This window comes from Plasmodium knowlesi (genome assembly GCF_000006355.2).
Source record: "Plasmodium knowlesi strain H genome assembly, chromosome: 5".
In the NCBI taxonomy this organism is placed as follows: Eukaryota; Apicomplexa; class Aconoidasida; order Haemosporida; family Plasmodiidae; genus Plasmodium; species Plasmodium knowlesi.
Window position 1 is genome coordinate 142,877 of NC_011906.2, and position 25,920 is coordinate 168,796.

Sequence of the window (25,920 nt, forward strand, 5' to 3'; positions counted from 1 at the left end):
ATAATGCCCATGTGGTGAATCAGAAAAAAAAAAGGGAGGGTTAGGAATTTAGCTTTTTTTTTTTTTTTTTTTTTTTTTTTTTTTGTAAAAAGCTACACAGAGAGAAGAGGTGGGATTTGCAGGAGACACTTCAGGACGATCCCTTCACGTAGCACCTGTGCGTAGAAATATATCGCCCCCTGAGGAAAGGTGGGTGTCCGTAGTAATTACTTTGAGAGGAGGACCAACGTTGGAATGAGCCCTACTTGAGTTGGAGCAGCTCATGGCATACAAAAGTGTAATGGTTCAAAGGTGTTCGGGGGAGAGGAAAAGTTTCTCTGAAACGTAATTGTTTCCACTACGTAGATGTACAACGGAAAGGCATAACTGATCCCACGTGTGCAGGGGGTGGGAAAACGCAATCTGTCACATCTACACACAGAGTTACTTGAGCGAAGGAAGGAAGGGGAAAAGGGCCCCCCCTGACGTGATGCTCCTGTTTACCCCACCCCCTATGGACCAAATGAAGAAAAACATTTTTAGGGTAAGATGCGCGGCAAGGATGTACGCCCGCGCGCGTGGAGGAGAGGCGAATGGAAGGAAAGCTGACGAAGGGCGAAAATCCATGGGAGGCACTGCTCCTGTTCCCGGGGTTGCCCCACCCCCTAGCGAAGGCAACTCATGCAGTGCCCCCCCGACGCTGGGGCGAGGGATAATATTCCCATCCATGGAAAGCGCCATAAAAAATTCACTTTGGGTACCGCACATGAGGAAATACAGAAGCGTGAAGATAAAAAGGAATGAATTTCCCTCCCTAAGTGGAATGAATCAAAGAGGAAAGGGAGTTCACAAGAGAAGATCCATGCTGTATCACTCCATTGGAAGTGACCGATCTGAGATGAGTCAAGTGTTAATTCTGTTGAACAAGTACCAAAGAGACATGTCATTTATTAAATTAATTTTCCTGGCGAACTGCGTAATTATGGTAAGTCTCATTTTGGGTTCTGTACATTTATTTTGGGGTGATTCTATGAATAAATACGTTTTGTCAAAAGTAGAAAAATTACTTACAGAGGTGAAGAACTCATCCAGAACGCAAACAATTATTAAAGGGATGGTGAACGATCTGTTGTACAGTATAGTAAATGATGAAAAGAACAAAAATATTACCGCCAAATTCGTCGTGGATACACTCCAAAGCTCAAAGACTGAAATGGGAAATGTATTCACAGATGTACTACAAACAGAGCAAGTAAGGAATAACCTGAGAAATGTCTTCATGGACATTTCCAATTACCTCTGCAATAATGACCAAGTGCAAACGAAGGTGTACCACCTACTGGCGGAAGCCATACACTTACCTATCGCTATCGAAACGTCTAAGAAGTGGTTGAACGATCTGTTCAAATCGGAGAGCGTAACCAGTAATGTAAGAAAAGTAATACGCGATGAAATCTTCAACAACGAACAGGTGCTTAACAACTCGGTTCTCTTCGTTCAAAATGCTCTCTTCAATGCCATGCAAGATAAGAAGACGAAGGAGATGAGTGAATTGTTTTTTTCTTCCCTCCTGTCTAACCCAGAGTTTCAGCAACAAATTTCTGGAAGTCTCTGGAAAATAGTTAAACTAGCTTTGTCTCCGAAGTGGATGACTTACGAGGGGGACCACCTTAACTTCAAAGTGAGTAGCCAAATACAGAACAAACGGGATGAAATTCACATGCAGAATCCGCTACTTGATGGGGGGAATAACCACTTGGGAACGATCAGTTGTGATGTTCTCCGAGACAGCGACGATGTTGTAGAGGAGGCTTCCACTAAAGAAGACATCTCTAATAGGGGAGAGTTACTACCCCTGGGGAGGAACATGGGAAGTGCACATACTGGGCGAGCCCCCTTGGAGAAGAACCCAATAGGGGATGTGGTACCAGAAGCGAAGGAAGTTATGAGTGAAATGAGACATGTGATTGACCTTTTTGAGAATACACAAATCTTTGACGGCCATACAGATGTAACGGAGTGTGAACAAACATACGTTGGACAATTGATGCAAACTGATATTGGAAGAAACTTAACAAGTGTAGACATGGAACACCTGGAGGATCTACGAACCTTTGTCTTTCCGCCCCCCACAAGTGAGAACAACTTCACCACCCTAAGTGCCATTCCTGTCTGTAAGGTTAGAAGCCTTAAGGAAGGGGGAGGTCATTTGACAAGTTTGAAAAAAGTTAACGAGTTCAATGGTTTTTATTTCGATAACAGGATAGATCCAAGTCATGTGGACGGGTGTGGGGAGATCCCCTCAGGGAAGGTACTTCCTTGTGAGGTATCCCTTGGCAAGACATCATCAAATCATGATGTAACTAACTACGCACCGAGTAGTAACCATGAAGTAATCCCCGCGAACGGTATCGCAGTGAGAGTTAAATTCTTCCTGCTCGACGCTTACAGATTCTACACACAAAAGTATTACTTCTACTACTATTACGTGGAGCGGGTCAAGGCGGTCCTTCAGAGGGCGCTGGGGGTTAAGTTTTTTTGAGGGCCTCCGACGAAACAGAGAGATGTTATCATGTGCCCTGCTCTTCTGTATATCATTGCCAGATATGTTCTGCCACATCCATGTTTTGCACATTAGTGAGAACCTACTTACCGACGCAGAAGGAGTCTAGAATCTCATTTAGTATTTTGGCCTGGCTGAATCCACCAATGATCCCATTGAGGGCTTTAACAGCTAACTTTATTTCCTCCGCGATGATGTCAAATGTTAGGAGGTGCCTATGCCGCTTTATAAACAACAGGTGCTTCAATGCCCGCCGCAGGTGGGTCTTGTGCCTCTCGAATGGGAGGAACGTGGGGGAGTGTATGTTTTCTCCTGTGTTTTCTTCTTCGTTTTTCCCTTCCAGTTTTCCTTCATTTTTTTTTTCGTTTTTTCCTTTATACCTCATTTCCATCACCTCGTTGAGACCCTTCAAGAGGGCGTCCACATTGTGTCCCTCCTTGGACGAAACGAAAAAAATGGTCTGCCAAACATTTCGATATATTCTTCTAAAATCGGGGTTCTGTAAATTCCTGTTTAGGATCTCCCATATTTTGATCCTCACCTGATCGTGCGTTTCATCAATGGATAAGTCGCACTTGTTCACGCAGATGATAAACTGGGGCAGGAGGAGGGGGGTTGTTTCCTCCATGTTGGATTTCCCCCTAAATTTGTTTTGCAGAATGGAAAGGGCAAATTTGAGCTCATCCACGTATTTCCTCACATTCAGTATGATTAGGACGCATGCGCTTTTCCGTAGGTACTTGATTGTTTTCTTTACGCCCATGCGCTCGAGTGCCCTATGTGGAGTATTCTCTCCAAAGGGGGAATCCACATTCGGGTAATCCCTACGTAGGAATTCCTCCCTTAGTACATGAGTACTAACCCCCGCAGAGTCGCAAAAGTTGTAGGACCTCCCTCCAATGCTCACTCCCTTCTGGACCACGTCAATGGTGCTCCCTTTAATCCTCGTAACGATGGAAACATCACTACCACAAATACGGTTCATCAAAGTGCTCTTCCCAGAATTGACCTGACCGAAAAGAAGAACATCAAGGGGGTTACTTAAGTCTTCCACATTTGGTTTCATTAAAATTTTCCTAATGCTTTCAATAACGTTTTCCAGATGGAGCTTTATGAATTGGTTGATATTTGTTCTCTCCTCTTTAGAGGATAAGTGTTCGTCCTCCAGGTCGATTTTAACTTGTGTGTACAGCAGAAGCTTCTTCATGTTATTGCGCAACGTTACGTAGACATTCCTTGCCTGTCCTTTTAAATAATTCAACGCAACTTTTTTTTGTTCTTTCTTCTTGCACCAAAGTAACTCCTTCAATCCTTCCACCTGGAGTAAATTCATTTTCCCATTTAAGAAAGATCTTCTGGTGAATTCTCCCTTCATACTTAACCTTATTTTGTTAAAAAAAAAATCATTTCGTGGGGTTAATAATTTGTTCCAAATTTCTTCTGAACATGTGCAGGTGAAATTTTCTTTTTTATCATTTTGGCTATAATACTTTTGCTTTTCAGTTTTCAGTAAGTTGCTGAACAGGGTATTTAATTTTTCGATCTCATCCATAATTTCATTCACAATTAGTGGAGATCCATGACAGTATATCTCAACTATGTCTTCTCCTGTGTAGGACTTGGGTCCCTTAAAGAAGGTGTACATTATCTGGTCGATCGGTTCGTTGGAATTGCTATATATCTCTCCGTGGTACATTTTCCTTTCTTCGAAGTCTTTCCTTAGCTTTATTACTTGGTCTAGGCTGTATTCTGTTTTTTTTTTCCCCGCGGGAATGTCCGGGGGGGGCTCCTCCGGGGAGAACTCACTATTTCCCTCACCGCATATCTTATTGCCTATATGATTTTCTCCTCCATGCAAGAGCACCTCCAGGACGATCCTGCTCAGGGAACCCGACATACGGACCACCGCTATGGCGCTCACGTCCCTGCCCGAGCTCAACGCATATATCGTATCTCCTTCGCTCAGCATCCTCGCAAGGTACTCCTCCCGCAGGGCCATACTGCAGGTATTAGCGGTATTACTAGTATTGGAGGTATTAGCGACATTACCATTATTGGAGTTATTAGCGGTATTACTAGTATTGGAGGTATTAGCGGTATTCATGACAGACGCGGCAACCGTGTCATTAGTGTTACCTCCCCCGGGAGAAATCTCCCTTGAGTCATTCACAGCGAATCTTCCTCCCTTCCTGTTCTCACAACTCCTCCACCTCGCTTTCCTCCCACCAGAGATGCCATTCTTCTCGTAAAAGAAATAACTCCGGGGGATGAAACAAACGAGAGCTTCTCCTCTGCGGTTACTTCTCTTTACACTGTTACAGGGGCTAACAAGGTGAGTTACAAAAAAGAACCCTACCAGTTTGGACAACGTTACATGCATGGGGATTAGTTACCCACATACAGAGGGGGGTGATTCTAACTCTGCGTGGTGATGTCGACATGGGGCGTGCCTCTCGTCTGGCTGGAAGATCCCCTGACATAACGGGCATACATTCTCACATGTGTAAATCACTCATGCGATACTTCATGCAAAGGTTCTCAAGCCCTTTTACTTGCGCAGAGGTGGTTAAAAAATGCGCCTACCCCTCAGAAAAAAAAAAATTATTCAGGTGAAACGAGCTAAAAATAACCCCGCCACCACAAAAAAAAAAAAAAAAAAAAATTTGCATCGTTTTGGCATTCCCCTTTTAGAAGGTAAAAAAAAAAAAAGAAGAAAATTATGAAAATACACATTTATACACGTGACTTGAGGACTCCTCAATTTTATTTCATTCGTCATTTCTTTAGAAGGATTTCTCATTTTATTTTTAATTGTTTTTTTTTTTTCTACTTTACTGAGGTGTTAATTTTTATGTGTACTTAATATAGGCCAAAGAACTTTTCTTCATTTCATTGGCCTTATGGTAAATACTTCACTTAACTGACTTGTCAGTGAACTTTTTACTTCACTCAGTTGCTTTCAATTTTTTCACTGACTATTCCAAATGTTCATGAAAAATTTACGCAAGCTTTTATGTTTATAATTTCTTCTCTTTAAATATTTCTTTGAAGAGGCCAACAATTCTTTGCATACTCTGTTTGGAGTACTTTCCCTTATTTAGTTAAAGATACAAGTCCAAGGGAATAAACAAAAAAAAAATAGAAGGGAAAAAACGAAAAAAAAGAAAGAATTAATGAAATAAAAAAAAAGAAGAAAGAGAATAAAGGAAGGAAGAAATGCCATTCTCCCTTCTTGCAAACTGTATATAAACTGTGCGCATGATTATTTATACATTCTTTTCCCCCTTCCTTGGGTAGGCAGAGGAAAGGAAGGGGAAATATTACACATTCATATATGTTACATACAATGTGTATTACATTCGAAATATGCGATGTTACATGCGAAAATAACTAATATTTTGGCCACTTCCATATCTATATTCATTGTCTGTTCTTTCCCTTCTTCTGGGTGGTGGCGGTCCTCGTCTTCTTCGTTGTCCTTGTTGTTGCCCACGCCGTCTGGGTTGTGATTGCGGCGATTCTTCATAATATGTGGTAGAATTATCTTCTATGGATTCTTCCAGTGGGTATACTGTCGACAGGTATGATGAATATTCCGTTGGCACTTCGGTAGAAACATCTTCTGTAAAATTACTAAAGTCAGGACCAGTGGATCTTCTCGCCCTCCTTTGACTGCTACTGATGCGGTTGCTCCTTCCACCAAATTGTTCGCGTAACCAAAAAGGTAAGGAAGTGTGCTACGATAGAGGTGTTGATGGCGGTGGTGTGTGTACATATATATATAGATATATGTAGTTGTATATATATATGTATGCATAGTACTGATTGCTGTAATTTTATTCACTTACTTTATATAAAAAATATGCAATGGCAGGAAGACCCACTAAAGCAAGTCCACTAGACGTTGCAGTGGCGGCAATGCCTTTGATGTCCGTTTCCCCTGTGGCGAAAGAGAAGGTGGTGTCTGTCGGAAGGGAGGCGGCGTTGGCCACGTTCTCTGATTCTCCGTCAATAATTAAACTTAAAATTTTCGAAAGCTCTAAACGTTCCTCTGCCAGCTGCGATGTACACTTTTCTCTTAGGAGTTCCTCAGGTTTGTTTTTTCCATACTCATTTCTGAATTTGGAGCAGTACGCTCCCTTCTTGGACGTATTGCCACTGCAGTATATATCTATAAGGTTATATCCTATGGCTGCCTCTGTCAGATATTGGTCCAATTCTGTACTACAGGAGTAATCGTCCTCCCCTAATTTTTCTTTTATTTTATCATGGTCTCTGTAATAATCATACACTCTCTTCTCCCATATGAAAAGATCCTTCTTAAAGTGGCTAAGGTCAATTTTGCATACACTCTCATCGGCAACCACATCCTTCAACTTTTCCCTCATTTTATCCATAAAGCTCCAAAATAATGTGTCATTCTGGAAGTGCCTGGAGAACGTATTCCCCACGTGATAATATAAATAATAACAAGGTGAATCATCCCCCGATAAGGTGTCTTTTTTTCCATGTGGGTAACAAAACCATTGCGCAACTTTATCGGCATCGTTTAAAAGTTCACTATGATTCTTTAATACATCCTTTACTCCTGATGTATACTTACCATCGTCCCCACAGGAGACAGTGGTACGAACAATTTCATCGTACGTCACTTTTGAAGGTAACCACTTGTTTAAATCATCTCCCTACAAATGCAATTATAAAGATGAGTACGTTTTTACGTTCTTAGTATATTGTCATGAATGGTAACATGTTACATGTGTACATAAATAATTCATTCAATGGCGAAACACACGTTAACTCAAGCGTGTATGCATGCTAAATGGGGGAAGTATGGAACCTATAGTATTTTTTCCCACCACTAATTACATCTGCTAAACCGATTACCTCTTGTTGAGCATCACTCAAAGAACCACTACTTCCTGCTTGGTTTGGATTTGGATTTGGTTTGAGACAAGTCTTCAATTGTTCTTGCAGTTCCTTCAGTTCTGTTTCACAATACTTCTTATACTTTTTATTGAAATCGTAACAGTATGTACCACTTTCATCTTCCTTCCCCCCCGGGCAATCTGCACCCACAAGCCTACATGCTGCACCAACTATTTGCAGGTACTTCAGATATTCCTCCTTCTCGTTAGTCTTATAATGGTTTGCATGCGTATTTATAGTAACATAGTCATAAAAGAAATCATGTACCATTTTCCTCAGCTTGAACATTACCCGGGGAATGTCGTCTTTGTAATTAACCTTACATCCATTTGCACAGGTAGTACCTTCGAATGCTTGGTAAATTGCATCCACGAGGTCCGAGAAATTATATCCACTCCCATCCTGAAGGAAGATATTCCCCAACCAATAATAAAAAAAACGACATGGTGCATCCTTCAGGTGCTGCTCCCCATCCTGAGTCCCGTATTCCACTTTTTTCTTACACCCATAACAATAGGCCTTCATGATTTTTTCCTTCATATTAAGAGGTCCAGGATATTCAGTTAATTTACCGCTCAGTTTATTCTCCCAATCGCTTGGCCAAACACTACTATACCCAGATTCATACTGGCCCGTGTCAAATTTATTGTAAAATTTGGTCTTGGAAGGTAAATTCTTCAAATCTGGCGCCTGCAAATATGTAATTCACAGGTAGGTGAAATATCTATATCTACATATATATAAATATAGATACATATGTACATATATACATATAAAGACATAAATACATGAGTCTCCCACATTTCCATTATTCTATACTATACTACGTGCATAAGGTACTATATATACGTATGTATAAATATATATATATGCTCCACCGTTATGTTAAAAAAAGTGGAAGTAAAAGGAGCAACCCCTTAATATGCTCATTACCGTCGACATTGTTTATGGACAGATTTATATATTTCACTATATACTTAATAAGTCTATGTTAAGAATGTGCTCTTCCTATATGTTCATGCATACAGAATTAGTATATATAGGAATTTTCGCCCCCCCTACCACCCCTCTCCTTCTGTAATAATTATGCATATAAAAAAACTATATGTGGTATTCCTGTATTTTTCACCAACCCCCCGATAATATGAATACCATTTATTCAATTTTCCCTTTCCAAGTAACGATAATGTAATATATACATATATATATTAGATATCCGTGTATATAACATATCGCAATTTATCCCTTATAAAATTTTTAGCATTTATATTATACAATAATTCCTTAAGGAGACAGAAATTGCTAATTAAAAATGCTTAATAACAATATTGCAAAATTTAAACAAAAAAGAAAAAAAAAAGAAATACATCTGCACCACCACCCTCTCTTCTTATCTCGTAATGCATACATTCTTACATATTCAGTGAAAGATATATATCATCTCACAACACAAGTAGAAAGAAAAAATAATATATATATATTATGCAAAAAGATATATGCTAAATTACTGTTCACAAAGGAACATGCTTGCCCCCATTACTGCAGTAGCTTAGGGTTTAGGGTTCAGGGTTTAGGTTTAGGGTTCAGGGCTTAGGATCTAGGGTTTCAGGTTTAGGTTTTCAGGTTTAGGGTTTCAGGTTTAGGTTTTCAGGTTAAGGTTTCAGGTTTAGGTTTTCAGGTTTAGTTTTTCAGGTTTAGGTTTTCAGGTTTAGGTTTTCAGGTTTAGGTTTTCAGGTTTAGAGTTTCAGGTTTAGGTTTCAGGTTTATGGTTTAAGGTTTAGTGTTCACGGTTTTAGGGTTTAGGGTTTAGGGTTTAGTGTTAATGGTTCAGGGTTTAAGGTTCACAGTTTAGGGTTCATGGTTCAGGGTTTAGGGTTCATGGTTTAGGTATCACGGTCTTAGAGTTCAAGGTTTAGGTTTTAGGGGTTCCGGGTTTAGGGTTTCAGGGTTTAGGGGTTTAGGGGTTTAGGGTTTCAGGTTTAGGGTTTCGGGTTTAGGGTTTCAGGTTTAGGGTTTCGGGTTTAGGTTTTCACGTTTAGGGTTTCACGTTTAGGGTTTCACGTTTAGGGTTTCACGTTTAGGGTTTCACGTTTAGGGTTTCAGGTTTAGGGTTTCAGTTTTAGGGTTTCAGATTTAGGGTTTTAGTTTTAGGGTTTCAGGTTTAGGGTTTTAGTTTTAGGGTTTCAGGTTTAGGGTTTCAGTTTTAGGGTTTCAGTTTTAGGTTTTCAGGTTTAGGGTTTCAGGTTTAGGGTTTCAGGTTTAGGGTTTCAGTTTTAGGGTTTCAGGTTTTGGGTTTCGGGTTTCAGGTTTAGGGTTTCAGGTTTAGGGTTAAGGGTTCAGGAATAAGGTTTTTATGGTGTTGGAATAAGGTTTCAGGGTTAGTTTTAGCCGGTATAGGGGGGGAAAGGAAAGGAGAAACTCCTCGCAGAGAGAACCGGGTACTGCGGTAACCGACGATGAATGTCGGGGTACATTTTCTATAGGGAGAAAAACTCTTCGAATCATCGGCCAGGCGGGCAAGTAAAGGAACTGGACATGCCTCCAACGTGGAAACGCTGATTCCGCGTTTATGTGGAAAAATTAAAAGAAAGGGAAAGAAGAAAGGTATGAAGAACGATGAATAGAGATAGAATGAAGTAAAAGGAAAAATATGGAAGAAAAGAAATGGAAGAAGTGAAAAAAGTAGAAAAAAAGGAAAAAAGATCTATGAGGTTGTCTGACGGCTGTGAAATTCTGAACGCGTAGTTTCGGCGAACTTGTAGGCCCCCTAGAATATGTTGTGCACTCCATTAACGTTGCTCATTCCAAATCTAGGAGGACAAGGAAGCTAATTTCCCCCTCCGTTTGGACATTCAGTTGGTCTCGCTCTTTCACCTTGCCACTGTCTACCAGCTGCCCGAATGTGGTACTCAGCCTCTCTTCGTAGACCTTTCCAACAAACCATCTGGACGCCATGAAGAGAATGGTAGAATCTGTGGAAATGCTCATTTGTTCTAGTCCGTACTTTTTCCTTATGTATGCAACAAATTGACTGAATTTATCGCTCCTCTTAAAAACAACATGAATCCGTTTTCTATTACATATGATACATTGTTGGTTCTTATATATCTTGTAATGGAGCAAGTAGAACCCGTTGTCTCCTACATAGAGGATGTCGCTGTAGTCCAGTGAACGTTTTGACACCACACGTAGATTTCCTCTACCCATTTGCGAAGCAATGGTTTGTATTTGACATGTCATTAGTGAAGAAGTAACCATTAGTGTACTGATGGTCGTTGGGATTGTGTTTTGAACGATCTGTCTGGTTACGTGATAGTCTTCATGGTCGATGTGAAATTGCTTAGCTCTCCTTTTGGCTTCTTCGTGAATCCACAACACATGCGTTCTATCGTTCACGTTGAGTTTCTCTTTCCTGATTTTCTCAAATGCTACGTGCATGGCGTGCAGGACACAGTGGGTGAAGTTCGTTGGTCTTCCTGCGATGGAGCATACGGGCACAGTATCGGCTTCACCTATACCCTCCCCCCCAAGGTCGTTCAGCTGGTATCCCCCCCCGGCGTAATTGCCGATGGTGCACTGCACGCAAGCGAAGTGGCTCCCTCGGTCCACAATCTTAACACTTCCGCGAAAACCCTCCACTCCACCATCGATGTAAATGACATCCTTGCGCAAAGTAAAGACTACATTATTCAGGTACATCCTACTGCTTATATTGTCCAGGCAACCCATTATAAAGTCGAAATTCTCAAAGAAATTTGTATCGAAAGATTCTACGTTCTGTACAAAGGAAGTGATATTGATGTAGGGGTACCTTTCCTTTATCTTCTCTTCAATCACGACTGCTTTGTTTCTTCCAATGTCATCACATGTGAAAAAAAATTGTCTGCTTAAGTTGCTCAATTCAACTGTGTCGTGGTCCACGACGGTTATATCCTTTACATTCTGATGTATAAGATTCTTCACGACTTCATTTCCCAGTCCTCCGCATCCTACCACTAGCACCTTCGTTGAGTCCATGTGTATGTGTGTGTATGTAACCTCTTCGCCTCGGTTGATTAACCCGCCTTTTTTTTTTTTTCTTTCCCTACGCATATGTACCATTTATTCGCAGATATCCCTCAAAATGGATAAAACTCTATAAAAGGATGATTTCCAATTACCCCTTTATTTATTTATTTATTTATTTGTTTATTTGTTTATTTCATTTCTGTAGGTGGAACTGTCTGAACTTCTCTTCACAGTACGCTGGATGAGTGCTTCTCCTTCTATTTCCCCTTCTTGGGACGAAGAAAAGGGTGTACACCATACCTCCCCCTGCGTATTGCTCCTGTTGTAATGTTTTAGGGACTTATAGATAGAAGTGCGCTGTGGCAACTGGTGGTGGTGTGAACTTCTGATCCGAGGCCATCACATATATTGGGCATACAGAATCGTTCGCCCATGCGTTGCGCTCGCGCTGGTGTGGATAGTCTTGTGCACCTTCATATCCTTATGAACGACCCTGATGTATGTCCCAGAAAAGGTGGGGAGACCACCCAGGGGATGCGAAGTGGGAAGTTCTTTCTGTTGACTCTGCTACGACGGGACAACTTACACCGCATCTACCGATGAGATGCGCCCCACATTCCTCACTCCAATTATTGTAGCGTGTATTTTTCTAAACAAAATGATGAAACCTCGGGGCCCGCAGTTTCCTTCCACCGGAGTTTTTAGCAAAAGGTATCCCCCGAGGGAGAGTTAAGCATGCATCAATCATAGGCAATTTTTTTTTTTTTTTTTTTTTTTTTTCACCTGAACCGTTCATGCAAAAAAAAAAATTAGCTATATATATATATATTTTTTTTTTCCCGAGTGAATAAAGTAGCACACAAAATTTCCCCCCTGCAGTGGGTGGCTGATGGGATTGCTCTGTCCAGTGGTTTCAGTTCCTAGTAGCGTCAAATTAGGGGGTAAGTCCCCCGAATGAAAAAAAAAAAAAAAAAAAAAAAGGTTATTGGAAGTGACCGTGCAGGCGCTTACTCAAATATTGGCATGTGCCATGTTAGAAGGGGAGAAACATGTGCAATGCACATCTCGACCGTGTAGAGTCGGCCGAGTGGGAAGGCGCCCTGATCGAAGAAGACCCTAGTCCACTTCTCAGCTGAGTCGTGTGTATTCGTGTTCCCCGTCTAGGATGGCGCATATCTGTGCGAAGGTCTCTTCGATGGACCCATTTCCGTCCACACTCCGGTAGACTGTTGGAAAAAGAGAAATAATTTTTTCCTCATTATGTTCATACAAATGAAACCTCTTTAAAAAGGTAGCCTCATCATCATCTGCTCTTTTGGATAACCTAGCAATGACTTCATCACTTATATTTTTAAATGCATCCCCCTGAGAGGATAATATGAGTCCCTCTTCTGGAGTTAAGTGTCCCCCTTGCTTTTTTTTTAACAAAACTTCCACCGCTTTCGCATTATAATTTATGTTCGTAACTGGGTCGACCATTCTGCTACTGATTCGGCTCATTAAGTTTTCCTTCTTCACCTGTATGTTGATAAAGCTTGTAACTTGGATGCCATTTTTTGCAAACAGTAGTGCCTGTTCGTATGTCCTCGGGAAACCATTAACTACAATGCCTGCACATGGTTTCTCTCCATTTATGTATTTTCCTAAACGGTGAACAAATACTTTTATAACAGTGTCGTCCGGCACTAATGACCCATCCTCCATGCACCTTTTTATTCTTTTAATATCTTCGTTTTTTTTTCCTATTTCTTCGATGGATTCATCATCTTTACTTAGACTTGTGCCCCCTCCTGTCTCTTCATTCTCCGAAACATACTCCTTTAACAACGTGCTGATTGTGATCACTGCAAAGTTGTACTTCTCTGCAATCAGCCTGCATTGGGTATCTTTTCCCGACCCCGCCGCGCCGTTCAGGATGAAAACTTTGGGTCCCTTCTTCTGCTCCATTTGGAGGTAACTGAGTCGTTAACGTGTGGAGGCGAACAACGACAAGGTGTGTATGTGTGTATGTATGCGTGTGCATCGTCCGGGCTTCTACACTGTATTAATCCTCATGCGAGTTTTATGTGTCGCGAGTAGCACCCTGCTCGAAAGAAGAGCACTTCTCTTTTTTTTATCCTGTCGTGAATTTGCACTCCTCATTTTTATTTTACTTCCGTAAGGGTGGCCCGCGTGATGATATGCTTTGCCTGGACCAATTTTTTTTTTTTTTTTTCTTCCTTTCCTCTTCGCCACTTTATGCCACTTGTTTAACCGCGCCGTGTGTATATAAAACGGAGCGGCTTCCATCCAATATACTTTTCGATGCCCCTTCGTTATGCTTTCCGCCCCCATTTTTCCTTCTTTTGCGGTTTACTATTCCCCTTTGTAATGTGAATTTCTGGAGAAGAGTTGACCAGGAATTCCCTCCAAGGAAAAAAAAAAAAGAGAGTGTAACTTGGGGGGACCATAAGACGCGCATGGGAAAGGCAAGGAGTGAGGAACACGGCTACGTTTATGTTTGTAGACCCAACATCGTTTGAAGTTACCCTTTCCGATAATTGCATTTCATCCCATCCCAGGAGGTACCACTTATTTATGATAACTATTTTTTTATATGATCGGTTATTCTCCTGTTTGGAGATTTTTCGTCGATTTAGCTAGCCATTTTTTTTTTTTTTCTGCTTCATTTGCCCTGTTAGGAAACTTTTTACCTGACCAGGCAAGGTCACTTTTGACGTCTTTTTTTTTTTTTTTTTTTAAACCCCTTTCGATCTTGCACGTCTGATTTCTTTTTTTTTTTTTATTAGAATCGGAGACATTTACACAAAAGGTGGTCTTATGGTGTGTCGAAAAGGAACAGACTATACAGGGGGCTCCATCAGTTGGTAAGGATTTCCATCGTTGCATACCCGTTCTGACAATTGTGTCATCGAGTGGTGTTCCCCCCTTTTACGACAGCTTACGCTGTTTAAATCTACTGGTGAGGTGTCTGCAAAAAGGAAAAATGGCTCAACTCCTACACACCCCTTGAAGTGTAAAGTGTGTGTAAAAAAAAAAAAAAAAAATGTACAATTGTTCACCTCTCGTAATTTGTCTGTTTTTTTTTTTTTTTTTTTTTTTGTGGCGGGGAATCAGTGAACGTACACTATTACTACTCGGGGGAAAGGAATGCAAGCTAACAAAACAGAGCATACATGAACTGTGCAAATTACCAAAACTGCCAAGAGCGCGACGCGGCAAAGGGTTTGTAAGATTAATTTCCTTTTCCTTCCGAACAAGAGGAATGAATTTTTTTTTTGTTGCGTCTTAGCAGTACATGAACGTGTTCCCTTACAACAGCGAGACATTAAAACATCTCAAAGGCCATTCGCTTGTATAATTTTTTCAAAGTGGACAAAACGGTGATTAACGCTTTAGCTTGTTTTTACTTCCCGTCTAACTCTGCGGCATTGTATTCCCCTGTTCGCAAGAGCGTCTGTGTGTTTACATTCCCAATCTGGCTCGTGTTCCCCCCTTCACTTGTTCACATAGATGTACCTCCCCTAGTGGCTAGCCCCCGATATTTAGCCGACGGAGAGCGATTTCGATTTTTTTTTCGTTCAAAAGAAAAAACAGCACCTCTCCCAAAAATTCTTTGTCGAGAAGTATCCCCACATAAGCGTATTTTTCACCTTGCCTGTTCATAACTTTTTTTCCCATTTGGGGGATTTTTTTTTTTTTTTTTTCTTTCTACGTTCGTTTAATAATGGCTACCTTACCGTCGAGCAAGTCAACCAGCAAGGTTGCTGCGACGACCCAAATGGAGGAGGAAGTCACGAAAGACCATCAATTTCAGGAAATCGTAATGAAGAAAATGTGGTCTATGTGGTGTACCAACATGGCGTGGAGAGTTCTGTCAAGTTTCCTCTTCCCTTTTTTTTACTACACCATTTATAGGAAAAGTTGCAAGACTTGGGAATCAACGCGGCAGACATAAACAAATTGAAGGGAAGCGGCTACTGCACGATACTCTCCCTGATCCAGGCAACGAAAAAAGAGCTGTGCAATGTGAAAGGTATTTCTGAAGCAAAGGTGGAGAAAATACTGGAGGTGGCATCCAAGATAGAAAACTGTTCTAGTTTCATAACGGCTAATCAGTTGGCCCATAAAAGAAGTAAGGTTCTGAAAATTACAACGGGGAGTTCCAGCCTGGACCGAACATTGGGGGGAGGGATAGAAAGCATGTCCATCACAGAACTGTTTGGGGAAAACCGCTGTGGGAAAACGCAGATATGTCACACGCTGGCGGTGTCGGCTCAGTTGCCCAGGAGCGCTGGTGGCGGCAACGGCAAGGTACGTCAGTAGACACACATTCACTGCTCCTTTGCATTATGGCCCTCGCGTTGTACGTTCATCTTTCCTTTGCTCCGTCTCCACAGGTATGCTACATCGACACTGAAGGTACCTTCAGGCCAGAGAAAATATGCAAAATAGCCGAACGTTATGGAATTGATGGAGAAGACGTGCTCGACAACATTTTATATGCGAGGGCATTTACACACGAGCACTTGTATCAGCTGCTCGCGGTGTCAGCGGCAAAGGTAATGTCTCGTGAATAACTTCCACTTTTTTTCCAATTGAGTGATTCATTATTAAAAGGTTGCGAAGAAGTAAGAAAGCGCAACTCTGGGAGAGGTTCATTTGGGGCCACTTTGTTAGATGTGCCCATTGCAATGGTCTACTGGAGGGAGTAAGGCGAGCGCCATCCTCGCCACATGACTAGCTTTATTATATATATTTTTTTTTTTTTTTATGACCTGTTCATATTTTTTTTAAAACCTTTTGGCTAGATTTTTTTTTTTTTTAAGTCTGTTCATATATATATATATATATATATATATTTTTGCACCTTCACATTGCCGCGCCGACACTGAAGATGTGTGAAGAACCCTTCGCACTACTCGTGGTGGACTCCATCATTTCTCTCTTCCGAGTGGACTTTAGTGGACGAGGTAGCTTCGCTGTGCAGCTCTCGAGTGCGGATTTGTTTTTTCCCCCTTCGCAAGATTATCTGCACGACGTCTCTATGCAAACCATATCGACCTGCACTACATTTCCCCCTCCTGTCCGCAACCTACAGGGGAACTGTCCGAACGCCAACAAAAGTTGAACAAAACCCTATCTGTACTGAGCAAACTGGGAGAGCAATTTAACATTGCCGTTTTAATAACCAACCAAGTGATGTCCGACCCAGGGGCTACCATGACTTTCGTGGCCAACCCGATGAAGCCAGGTTTGCACGACGGACTGCGCCACGCCGGTGTAGGTCTCCCCTTTTGGTCGCTCATCTTGTTGCATATTATGGACGCCTTTATGGGCACCCCCCCCTCCCCCTTTTAACCACCCCTTTTCCTCACTTCTTCCCCCCGTGGACCAGTCGGTGGACACGTCATTGGCCATGCATCCACAACCAGGCTGTCACTGAGAAAGGGCAAAGGAGATCAGCGGGTGTGCAAAGTTTACGACGCCCCCAACCTTCCCGAAGTGGATTGCATCTTCCAGCTGTAAGGGGGAGGCCAAACGCAAAAAAAGAAAAAAAAAAAATACACGTCGAACAATGGGCAGACGATGATTTACGCCACGGGGAGAAGTAAAACCCGCGGGCGACACGTGAGCATCTGCCTGTCCACCTTCCGTGGTGTACTTAGATGAGCACTCTCGCAACCCCTTATCCGCTTCATTTCATTGCTTTCTTTTTTTTCTTTTTTTTCTTTTTTTTTTTGGGGGGGTGTTCAGGTCGGAAGGTGGTGTGATTGACGCAACTGACTGAGCGAAGTGTGTGCTGCTGGACGGTTGGGAGAATAATGAAAAAAAAAAAAACGCCTTTCAAAGCAAAGCGGTGAAACGCTACACGAAAAAAGCAGAGCAGAAAGATAACATAGGCGGAGATCTATCCCCTCCAGACAAGTGAGCGTCCATCAAAGGGTCCCAACTTAGGATGTCTCTATCAATTTCTCTGGAAAAAAAAAAAAAAAAAAAAAAAAAAAAATTGTGTAATGTGTATAACCACATGGGGAGAGACCCCTCGTAACATCATTCGCAGGGTGAACCATCCACAAATGTGGAATTCACTTTTTTCTTTTTTTTTTTTTTGCTTAAAATGAATGAATTACTAATTTGTTTTTCAAAGGAGTTGCTCTCCAGGAGGTCTGTGTAGAAGGGGTTGCAAACTGCGTCCACGTAGATTCTGTGTAGCTTTATAAAAATCTGTGAAGGGGTGTGTGCATGCACCGCATGTGTAAGATGGAAGCACACGGGAGTGTTCCTGGTGAACGTGACGAACGTGATGAACGTGACGAACGTGATGATCGTGGTGGCACTCACCGATTTAAGAATATCATCTGTGTATTTATTCTTCCCGTCATCAATAGTAAGTATTATTTTCAGGTTAATTGCCTTAACGACGTATGCGTAGTTTTTGTATGCGCTAAAGAGGGAGAGGTTGATTCCTATGTATCCGACGTAAGGCTCCGTCTTCTTCTCACTCGACTCCGCTGTGTGGGGGTAGAAAATAGGTGCAGGTCGTTTGAAGAAAGTACATATAAACCTATTCAAGGAAGTAGCTCCACCTGGATGGACTGGAACTTTTTTGTTTTTCCCCTACTCAGTTTCTTCAGATTATCCAAGGCTGAAAAAACGGAGAAGCGGGAACTTAGCTCATCGCTCTTCTCCGTTGAGTGGAAAAATAAAATATCGTCGTCCTCCCCCAGGTAGCAAATACTCTTTATTGCCATTTTATATCTTCCTTGGGTCTGAAAAAAAAAAAAAAAAAAAAAAAAAAAAAAGGAGGACATCAGACGGGTGGAATAACGTGGCGTTGTAGAATTTGTACAGAGATATGGCGAGGAACTCACTTTCTCTTTATGCGTGGTCTCGGGTTGGCACTGTAGGTGAAGAAAACATGTGAATGTGCATGTGTATGAGAGGATGTATCGGTCGAGATGAAAGTGACACGAAGAGCGGGTGGCGCAAGCAGATATAAGCTCCTACTCCGCGTAGGAAAAGTTGGAGATACTCCACACTGTAGCAACGAGAAATACACACGAGGAAAGAGAAAAAGAAAAAAAAAAAAAAAATGTTGCTATGGAGTGGAATAATTTGTTCAGTTGCTCCTCCTTTGGCTTGTAACTCTGCACGAGTTGCGAAAGATTTTTTTTTTTTTTTTTTTCTTTTCTTTTTTTTCTGTCGGCGTGCTTCTGCCTTTTTCCCCCAGGGTCGCTTCCACATGTTGGGCACTCGTGACTGTGCATCGAACGAGGAAAAGAGAAAAAAAAAAAAAAAAAAAAAAAAAAAAGCATCCAGTTCTTTTCTTTTCCAAAAGGAGGAAGTTGATATTTTTCTGTACCAGTGCATCATTCGTTCTGGCTCTTTACATACCATAGAAGGGGAAAAAAAAAAAAAAAAAAAAAAAAAAAGGCAGTTAAGGAAGAACCCCAATAAAGATCCCTGCGTGTGGTGTGATGAACTGTAAAGGAGAGAAGGATCGACCCAATCAGCGGCATAATCGAATCAGCCTTAGCAGGTAGATCGGAAGGTCGTTTATCGCCGTACCATATGCAGAGAAAAAAAAACACGACGTGAGGGAAGAGAGGTGGGCATCGTTGCTCCTTTCATTTGTGTAGAATGCAACCCGCGTGTGCCAAGGAAAGCAGGTCGCTAGTGGGGCCACATGTGCATGTAGGTCCGTTTTCCTCAGCGAAGTAACAAGAGCGACAGGATAAAAAAAAAAAAAAAATGTCCCGAACGGGGAGTAGAACCACTTTGTTCCTCCTCTTTTTCCTGATTAACAGCCTTTTCTTTTGGAAGGAACAGAGTGGCAAGCGAGTGAGTTCATTTTCTGGTGTATCCCCCCTGGGGGGAAAGCGCGCCTTTTTCATCGGTGGGCCCCTGCAGAGGGAGGACCGGGGGTGGGGGGGTGGTGGCCAACGCACCAGACAAACCCTCGACGGGGCACAGAAAACGCATATCCAGGCGGACCAGGCGCTGAGTACCAAACGAAGCGCAGCGAATGGTAGGTTGTTCTACAGTTTGGGAAGGCACCCCGTGGAGCAGATTTCTGAAAATGGAGGAGCATGTGAACGATTGTCTGTTCGTCAATCGCCAGGATTATCTGCACGTTGGAATCATCCCCTGCGCATGAGCGATGAGGAGTACACGATAAATTCGGATGACTACACAGAAAAGGCATGGGAAGCAATAACTACGTTGAATAAAATAGGAGAGAAATATGAATCGGCGTATGTAGAGGCGGAGATGCTTCTCTTGGCCCTTCTGAATGACGGACCAGAAGGACTAGCGCAGAGGATTCTAAAGGAGAGTGGTATCGACACAGATCTACTCATCCAGGAAATAGATGAATACTTAAAGAAACAACCAAAAATGCCAAGTGGATTTGGAGAACAGAAAATATTAGGAAGGACACTACAATCCGTATTAGGTACAAGCAAAAGGTTGAAAAAGGAATTCCATGATGAATACATATCGATAGAGCATCTACTGCTGGGTATCGTTGCAGAGGATTCCAAGTTCACTCGTCCATGGTTATTGAAGTACAATGTGAATTATGAGAAGGTGAAGAAAGCAACGGAGAGAGTTCGTGGGAAGAAGAAGGTTACTTCTAAAACACCAGAACTAACTTACCAAGCATTGGAAAAATACAGTCGTGATTTGACAGCTTTGGCTAGAGCAGGAAAATTGGATCCTGTTATCGGTAGAGACACAGAAATAAGGAGAGCGATACAAATTTTATCCAGAAGAACAAAGAACAACCCTATCCTTTTAGGTGATCCAGGGGTCGGTAAAACTGCTATCGTGGAAGGTCTAGCCATAAAAATTGTTCAAGGAGATGTACCAGATTCTTTGAAAGGGCGAAAATTAGTATCCCTAGATTTGTCATCCTTAATTGCAGGAGCTAAGTACAGAGGAGATTTCGAGGAGAGGCTAAAAGCAATATTGAAAGAAGTCCAGGACGCCGAAGGACAGGTTGTTATGTTTATAGATGAAATTCACACTGTCGTTGGGGCTGGTGCAGTGGCTGAGGGAGCTCTGGATGCAGGAAATATACTGAAACCCATGCTCGCTAGAGGTGAGCTGAGATGTATTGGTGCAACGACGGTAAGTGAATATAGGCAGTTTATAGAAAAAGATAAGGCTTTGGAGAGAAGATTCCAGCAGATCTTGGTGGAACAACCAAGTGTTGATGAAGCCATAAGTATATTAAGAGGCCTAAAGGAAAGATATGAGGTTCACCATGGGGTACGTATATTAGACTCTGCACTCATACAAGCAGCTGTTCTCTCCGACCGATATATCAGTTATAGATTCCTTCCAGATAAAGCCATCGATCTGATCGACGAAGCTGCGTCCAATTTAAAAATCCAACTGTCGAGCAAACCAATTCAGTTGGATAACATTGAGAAACAGCTCGTACAACTGGAAATGGAGAAAATTTCTATCCTGGGAGATAGCCCTCCCCGTGGAGGCGGATCGTTTAGCACCGTATCTAGCAGTAGTAAAGATGATGATTCCACCCAGGGGGGAAAGGACCCTCCCGTTGACTACTCACAGAGCCCGAATTTTCTGAAAAAAAAAATTAACGAGAAGGAGATCAACCGACTGAAGATGATCGATCACATAATGAGTCAACTGAGGAAGGAACAGAAAAGTATTCTAGAATCGTGGTCTTGTGAAAAAACATATGTGGATAATATCAGAGCTATTAAGGAAAGAATAGATGTTGTAAAAATAGAAATAGAAAAAGCGGAGAGGTATTTCGACCTAAATAGAGCTGCTGAGTTGAGATTCGAAACTTTGCCAGATCTAGAGAAACAATTGAAGAAGGCGGAAGATAATTATCTCAGTGATATTCCAGAAAAAAATAGAATGCTCAAAGATGAAGTGACAAGTGAAGATATTATGAACATTATCAGTCTATCCACAGGGATACGATTGAATAAACTCCAAAAATCAGAGAAGGAAAAAATCCTAAATTTGGAAAATGAATTACATAAACAGATTATTGGACAAGATGATGCTGTACGTATTGTTTCGAAAGCAGTGCAACGGTCCAGGGTAGGGATGAACGATCCAAAGAGGCCCATTGCATCACTAATGTTTCTGGGACCTACTGGTGTTGGAAAAACAGAACTATCGAAAGTTTTAGCAGATGTATTGTTTGATACACCAGATGCAGTGATTCATTTCGATATGTCAGAATATATGGAGAAACACTCCATAAGTAAACTTATAGGAGCTGCGCCTGGATATGTTGGATACGAACAAGGGGGTCTGCTAACAGATGCAGTGAGGAAGAAACCATACTCCATTATCTTATTCGATGAAATAGAAAAGGCACACCCAGATGTATACAACTTGTTATTACGTGTGATTGAGGAAGGAAAATTAACAGATACTAAAGGGAATCTTGCAAATTTTAGAAATACCATTATTATTTTTACATCTAACCTTGGAAGTCAAAGCATCCTTGATCTAGCCAACGATCCAAACAAGAAAGATAAAATTAAGGAACAGGTAATGAAGTCTGTTAGAGAAACGTTTCGACCTGAATTCTACAACCGTATCGATGATCACGTTATCTTTGATAGCCTTTCTAAAAAAGAACTTAAACAAATTGCCAATATAGAAATTGAAAAAGTCGCCAACAGGCTTATTGATAAAAACTTCAAGATATCTATTGACGATGCCGTTTTCTCCTACATCGTTGATAAAGCTTATGATCCTGCCTTTGGTGCCAGACCTCTTAAGAGGGTGATACAGTCGGAGATTGAGACAGAGATTGCCGTGCGCATTTTGAACGAAACCTTCGTGGAGAACGACACCATTCGTGTGTCCCTCAAGGATGGCGGGCTGCACTTTTCGAAGGGGTAAACCAGAAAGTAACCCCGTGGCTTGGACCGGTAACTCCACTTACCCACATATAACTGTGCGCGTCCACCCACATCCACCCATGTCCACCCGCGTCCACTTTTTTGTAATTCACACTCTCTTTATCATGTTTTTACTACTAATCCTTTGACCCCCTAATTGTTAATTTTTCCTCTTTTTTTATTCCTTTTTTTTTTTTTTTTTTTTAAATGCCCTTTCGAGCAAACATTGAATAATTGTTAAACGAAGTTGACTAACGGGACGAAAGGGAGAGATGCGTGTGCATAATATCTCCTTCCCTTTTAGTCTACATTTGAAGGGAGGAAAAGAAAAAAAAAAAAAAAAAAAAAAAAAGTGGAGAAGGACAAATAAGGTGTGTACATGGACATCCGATCAGGTACGCAAATCCAACGTGCTGTCCTTACACGTTAGCAGTGCAGTGGGAACTTTTCATCAGGAGAAAGAATAGTACATGTAAAGGAAAAAAAAAAAAAAAAAAAGGAAAATTCTACTTCCACGTCTCATCTTCCATGCCTTATCTTCCATGTCTTATCTTCCATGCCTTAATGTTCCATATCTCGACTTCCCAATCGTGCAACCTCCATTTGGAAGGACTCAGCGCGTTCTCCCCCATGTCTTCATCTGTGTTCTTCGTCTGGGAAGTGGTTCATGTGCTTATCCGTTTTGACGTGTTAGCCGAGTTTACTTTTTTTTTTTTTTTTTTTTTTTTTTTTTTTATAATCCCGCATTTCCCTCCTAACCTTCATGTATTTCCACCTTGTGCATGTAGGAGAACTGCTTGCACTCCATTTTTATTTCCAGAATTCCTGTGTATTTAAAAAGTAGGGTTTACCATTAAACATTTTATGCAGTGGAAGTACACGAATGTACCGAGTAAGGATGCATTTTATTTGTGCAGTCCAGTATCGCTTACCATTCTTATATACTGCTTGCGCTGTGTCGTCGAGGATATTGTGTGGGAGCTTGAAAATCCTTTTGAAGTAACCCACCTCCCTCTCCTTTGCATGAAGGATTAAGTTATCTCCGTATGTTTCGAATAACTCTGTCTGTGATCTGGGTCCAGATACTGTGAGCATGCCCTCCCCAATTTCGACCTCAATGTCTTCAATCTTAAACCCCGGAATGTCCAACACCAAGATTCCTTGGCACTTCTCAGAATCGTACATGATATCCACCTTTGGTCTGAAGGTTATCTGCTTTTTTAAGTTTTTGTCTGGCTCTATTTCGAGGATGGTATTCGGACTGACTAGCGTGTTCTTCTTCTTGGGGATCGAGGGCTTCTCCTTCTGCGCGAGGGGGCAAGGTGTGCCACGGTGGTGGGAAGGGGGCAATTTAGCAGTGTGAAGTTAACGATGTGCAGGAAGTTGGAGATGCTCGGGTGGAGTCTGAAAAGGGCACTCATCCATTTGCCTAACGCCGCGTAAACTTGCCCGTGAGTCTCTACTTTTTTCATGTATCCAATCAGGCGAGCAACGACCAAAGCTGCGATGTCTACGACCAGGCAAAACTTACTATATCCATTCTGTGGTCTGGGACCAACTTCACTTCTCCCTTGTCAGAACAGCCGGCACATAAGCAATTCATTGTGATGAAGGGGGAGCAAGTAAGGAAGAGGAAAAAGTAAAAAAAAAAAAAAAAAAAATGGAACAAACAAACAAAATGGGTAAAATAAACAGCGGGTAGAGTAGCAAGAGAAGGATGGTGAGGGGGTGATAACGACAAGGGTGCGTCCTTCGAAAGATCCTTTTTTCGTTCTTCTTTTTTCCTTTCGTCTTCTTCACGCGATTAACAGTTGTGTAATGGTTGCGTTCACCTGATGGAGGCACAATTAACGAGTGAAAATTCAAAATAGACAAACAGGATGGTCAGAAAAAAATGGTGTAACAAGAAGATGTGTATGTGGGAGTGATAGGTTAACTGGTGAATTAAATGGTTTAAAAAAAGAGCCCCAAAAAAAAAATAAGAAAGGTAAAAAAGACAAAGAAGATAAAAAAAGACAAACAAAAAAGAAATAAAAAAAAAAAAAAAAGAAAGAAAGAAAGAAAGAAAGAAAGAAGGAAAGAAAGAAAACGAAAACACAGTTGTGTAATGCGCTAAAGGAACAACTAAGTGTGCAGTTTAGCCGAGCGGGCAAGGCTGCGTGTTCCTGTCTTTCCAATTTTGCGTGCCGCCCAGACGGGAAGGCACTGCGCAGAAATGAACAGAAGCTGCAACGGGGTGAAGGACGTAGTTGTGTGGCAACAACGGAGGGCTTAAAAAAAGACCAAAAAATTGGAAAAAATGGGAACAAATGGGAACAAATGGAAACGTAAAATAGTACTAGTGGGAACGTAAAAAAAAAAAAGCAACAAGTGGAAATGTTCAAAAAAATAGAAAGGGTTTCAGAAAAGGATAAGGAGGAAACACGTACAGAAAACAAAGTTGCTACAGAAACAAACATATGGAAGCGTTTTTCAGGCCTTTTCCTTTTTCGAGCTTAACCAAAAAAAAAAAAAAAAAAAAAAATCCTGCACCAAATTGAAAAATAAACATGCCACTGCAACTTTTGTAAGTGCTGTTGTTTTTTTTTTTTTTTTTTTATGATCTGTTCATATTTTTTTTTTTTTTTTTTTTTGTTCATACCTTTTTTTCCCCTTTAGCAACATTTCAAAATTCTATAAAGCAACGAACGAAGGGACAGAAAACGATACGTGCGCTGCGAAGCTGGAGGAAGCCTGTAGTTTCCAAGCGGAAGCAATTAACGTCTGCGCAAAGTTCGAAAATGCCATGGGTATGCATAAATGCTATGCCAGCAAGTGGGCAGAGGGTGAGATACTCACCGAATAGACACACTTTAAAGGTACACCTGTTTTAGTTATCGAACAGTGGTATTAAAAAGGAAAATACAGGCAGGGGATGCAAACCGTCTTACCTGCCTGCGTGCAACCATTTCGAGGGATGACGGACATTCCTATAACTTCGTCTGTGCGTAATCAGAAACGGCCCCCTTGGACAACCACGGTTCCTTTAACACCTGGAGTTCCTACACGCTCGTTACGCGTAACCTCATCAGAACGTGGAAAATGCAATTTTTTTGCCTGCACACAATGGCTAGCAGTGCAGAACTGCCTGAACGGAATACTTTTTTTTTCCAGGTAGCTATTAATTTTGATGTAGGAAAAAATGTTTTACCACCTTGCGTGGTCATAATTTTTTTTTTTTTTTTTTTCTTAAGAGGTATGGAAATCAAATAAGTTAGCTAGCAGGGCTACCTTCCTGCTGTACTTAAAAAAACGAATGGCCTCGGAAATTTTCTTGTCTACACAGTTGCAAAGGATGAACTAGCAGAAATGCTCTTAGAATTAACGCTATATTGAATTATATCCTTTCACTTTCTACCACCAAAAAAAATAAATAAATAAATAAAATAATAAATATAATGGTGATTTAGAGGTGCATAGGCATATGCCATATGATGAAAAAAGAAAAAAAAAATCCTGCCAATTATACTACTTTTATGTACTTCGTACTGACTT

The 25,920-nt window shown here is 41.4% G+C and overlaps 9 protein-coding genes across 9 annotated transcripts; 3 read left to right on the forward strand and 6 right to left on the reverse strand.

Moving 5' to 3' along the window:
- Positions 1 to 469: 469 nt before the first annotated feature.
- On the forward strand, positions 470 to 2,521 carry PKNH_0503100 (conserved protein, unknown function; the record flags this gene model as incomplete). The annotated part of the gene is made up of 1 exon (XM_002258129.1): positions 470 to 2,521. The coding sequence occupies one exon, from the start codon at positions 470 to 472 to the stop codon at positions 2,519 to 2,521; it is 2,052 nt and encodes a 683-aa protein (XP_002258165.1).
- A 103-nt stretch (positions 2,522 to 2,624) lies between these two features.
- Positions 2,625 to 4,922, reverse strand: PKNH_0503200 (tRNA modification GTPase, putative; the record flags this gene model as incomplete). Its single annotated transcript, XM_002258130.1, has 1 exon — positions 2,625 to 4,922. The coding sequence occupies one exon, from the start codon at positions 4,920 to 4,922 to the stop codon at positions 2,625 to 2,627; it is 2,298 nt and encodes a 765-aa protein (XP_002258166.1).
- A 994-nt stretch (positions 4,923 to 5,916) lies between these two features.
- On the reverse strand, positions 5,917 to 8,413 carry PKNH_0503300 (KIR protein; the record flags this gene model as incomplete). The annotated part of the gene is made up of 4 exons (XM_002258131.1): positions 5,917 to 6,279; positions 6,391 to 7,227; positions 7,430 to 8,161; positions 8,405 to 8,413. The coding sequence occupies 4 exons, from the start codon at positions 8,411 to 8,413 to the stop codon at positions 5,917 to 5,919; spliced, it is 1,941 nt and encodes a 646-aa protein (XP_002258167.1).
- Positions 8,414 to 10,270: 1,857 nt separating this feature from the next.
- On the reverse strand, positions 10,271 to 11,572 carry PKNH_0503400 (NEDD8-activating enzyme E1 catalytic subunit, putative; the record flags this gene model as incomplete). The annotated part of the gene is made up of 1 exon (XM_002258132.1): positions 10,271 to 11,572. The coding sequence occupies one exon, from the start codon at positions 11,570 to 11,572 to the stop codon at positions 10,271 to 10,273; it is 1,302 nt and encodes a 433-aa protein (XP_002258168.1).
- Positions 11,573 to 12,607: 1,035 nt separating this feature from the next.
- On the reverse strand, positions 12,608 to 13,426 carry PKNH_0503500 (adenylate kinase 2, putative; the record flags this gene model as incomplete). The annotated part of the gene is made up of 1 exon (XM_002258133.1): positions 12,608 to 13,426. The coding sequence occupies one exon, from the start codon at positions 13,424 to 13,426 to the stop codon at positions 12,608 to 12,610; it is 819 nt and encodes a 272-aa protein (XP_002258169.1).
- Positions 13,427 to 15,206: 1,780 nt separating this feature from the next.
- PKNH_0503600 (meiotic recombination protein DMC1, putative) lies at positions 15,207 to 17,270 on the forward strand (the record flags this gene model as incomplete). Its single annotated transcript, XM_002258134.1, has 7 exons — positions 15,207 to 15,302; positions 15,398 to 15,793; positions 15,880 to 16,041; positions 16,377 to 16,452; positions 16,581 to 16,733; positions 16,878 to 17,004; positions 17,237 to 17,270. The coding sequence occupies 7 exons, from the start codon at positions 15,207 to 15,209 to the stop codon at positions 17,268 to 17,270; spliced, it is 1,044 nt and encodes a 347-aa protein (XP_002258170.1).
- Positions 17,271 to 17,433: 163 nt separating this feature from the next.
- On the reverse strand, positions 17,434 to 18,234 carry PKNH_0503700 (trafficking protein particle complex subunit 2-like protein, putative; the record flags this gene model as incomplete). Its single annotated transcript, XM_002258135.1, has 4 exons — positions 17,434 to 17,456; positions 17,614 to 17,707; positions 17,825 to 17,994; positions 18,105 to 18,234. 4 exons carry the CDS (start codon positions 18,232 to 18,234, stop codon positions 17,434 to 17,436), a joined length of 417 nt encoding a protein of 138 aa, XP_002258171.1.
- A 1,000-nt stretch (positions 18,235 to 19,234) lies between these two features.
- Positions 19,235 to 22,387, forward strand: PKNH_0503800 (chaperone protein ClpB1, putative; the record flags this gene model as incomplete). Its single annotated transcript, XM_002258136.1, has 1 exon — positions 19,235 to 22,387. The coding sequence occupies one exon, from the start codon at positions 19,235 to 19,237 to the stop codon at positions 22,385 to 22,387; it is 3,153 nt and encodes a 1,050-aa protein (XP_002258172.1).
- A 753-nt stretch (positions 22,388 to 23,140) lies between these two features.
- PKNH_0503900 (small heat shock protein HSP20, putative) lies at positions 23,141 to 23,989 on the reverse strand (the record flags this gene model as incomplete). The annotated part of the gene is made up of 3 exons (XM_002258137.2): positions 23,141 to 23,211; positions 23,319 to 23,691; positions 23,918 to 23,989. 3 exons carry the CDS (start codon positions 23,987 to 23,989, stop codon positions 23,141 to 23,143), a joined length of 516 nt encoding a protein of 171 aa, XP_002258173.2.
- Positions 23,990 to 25,920: the final 1,931 nt, after the last annotated feature.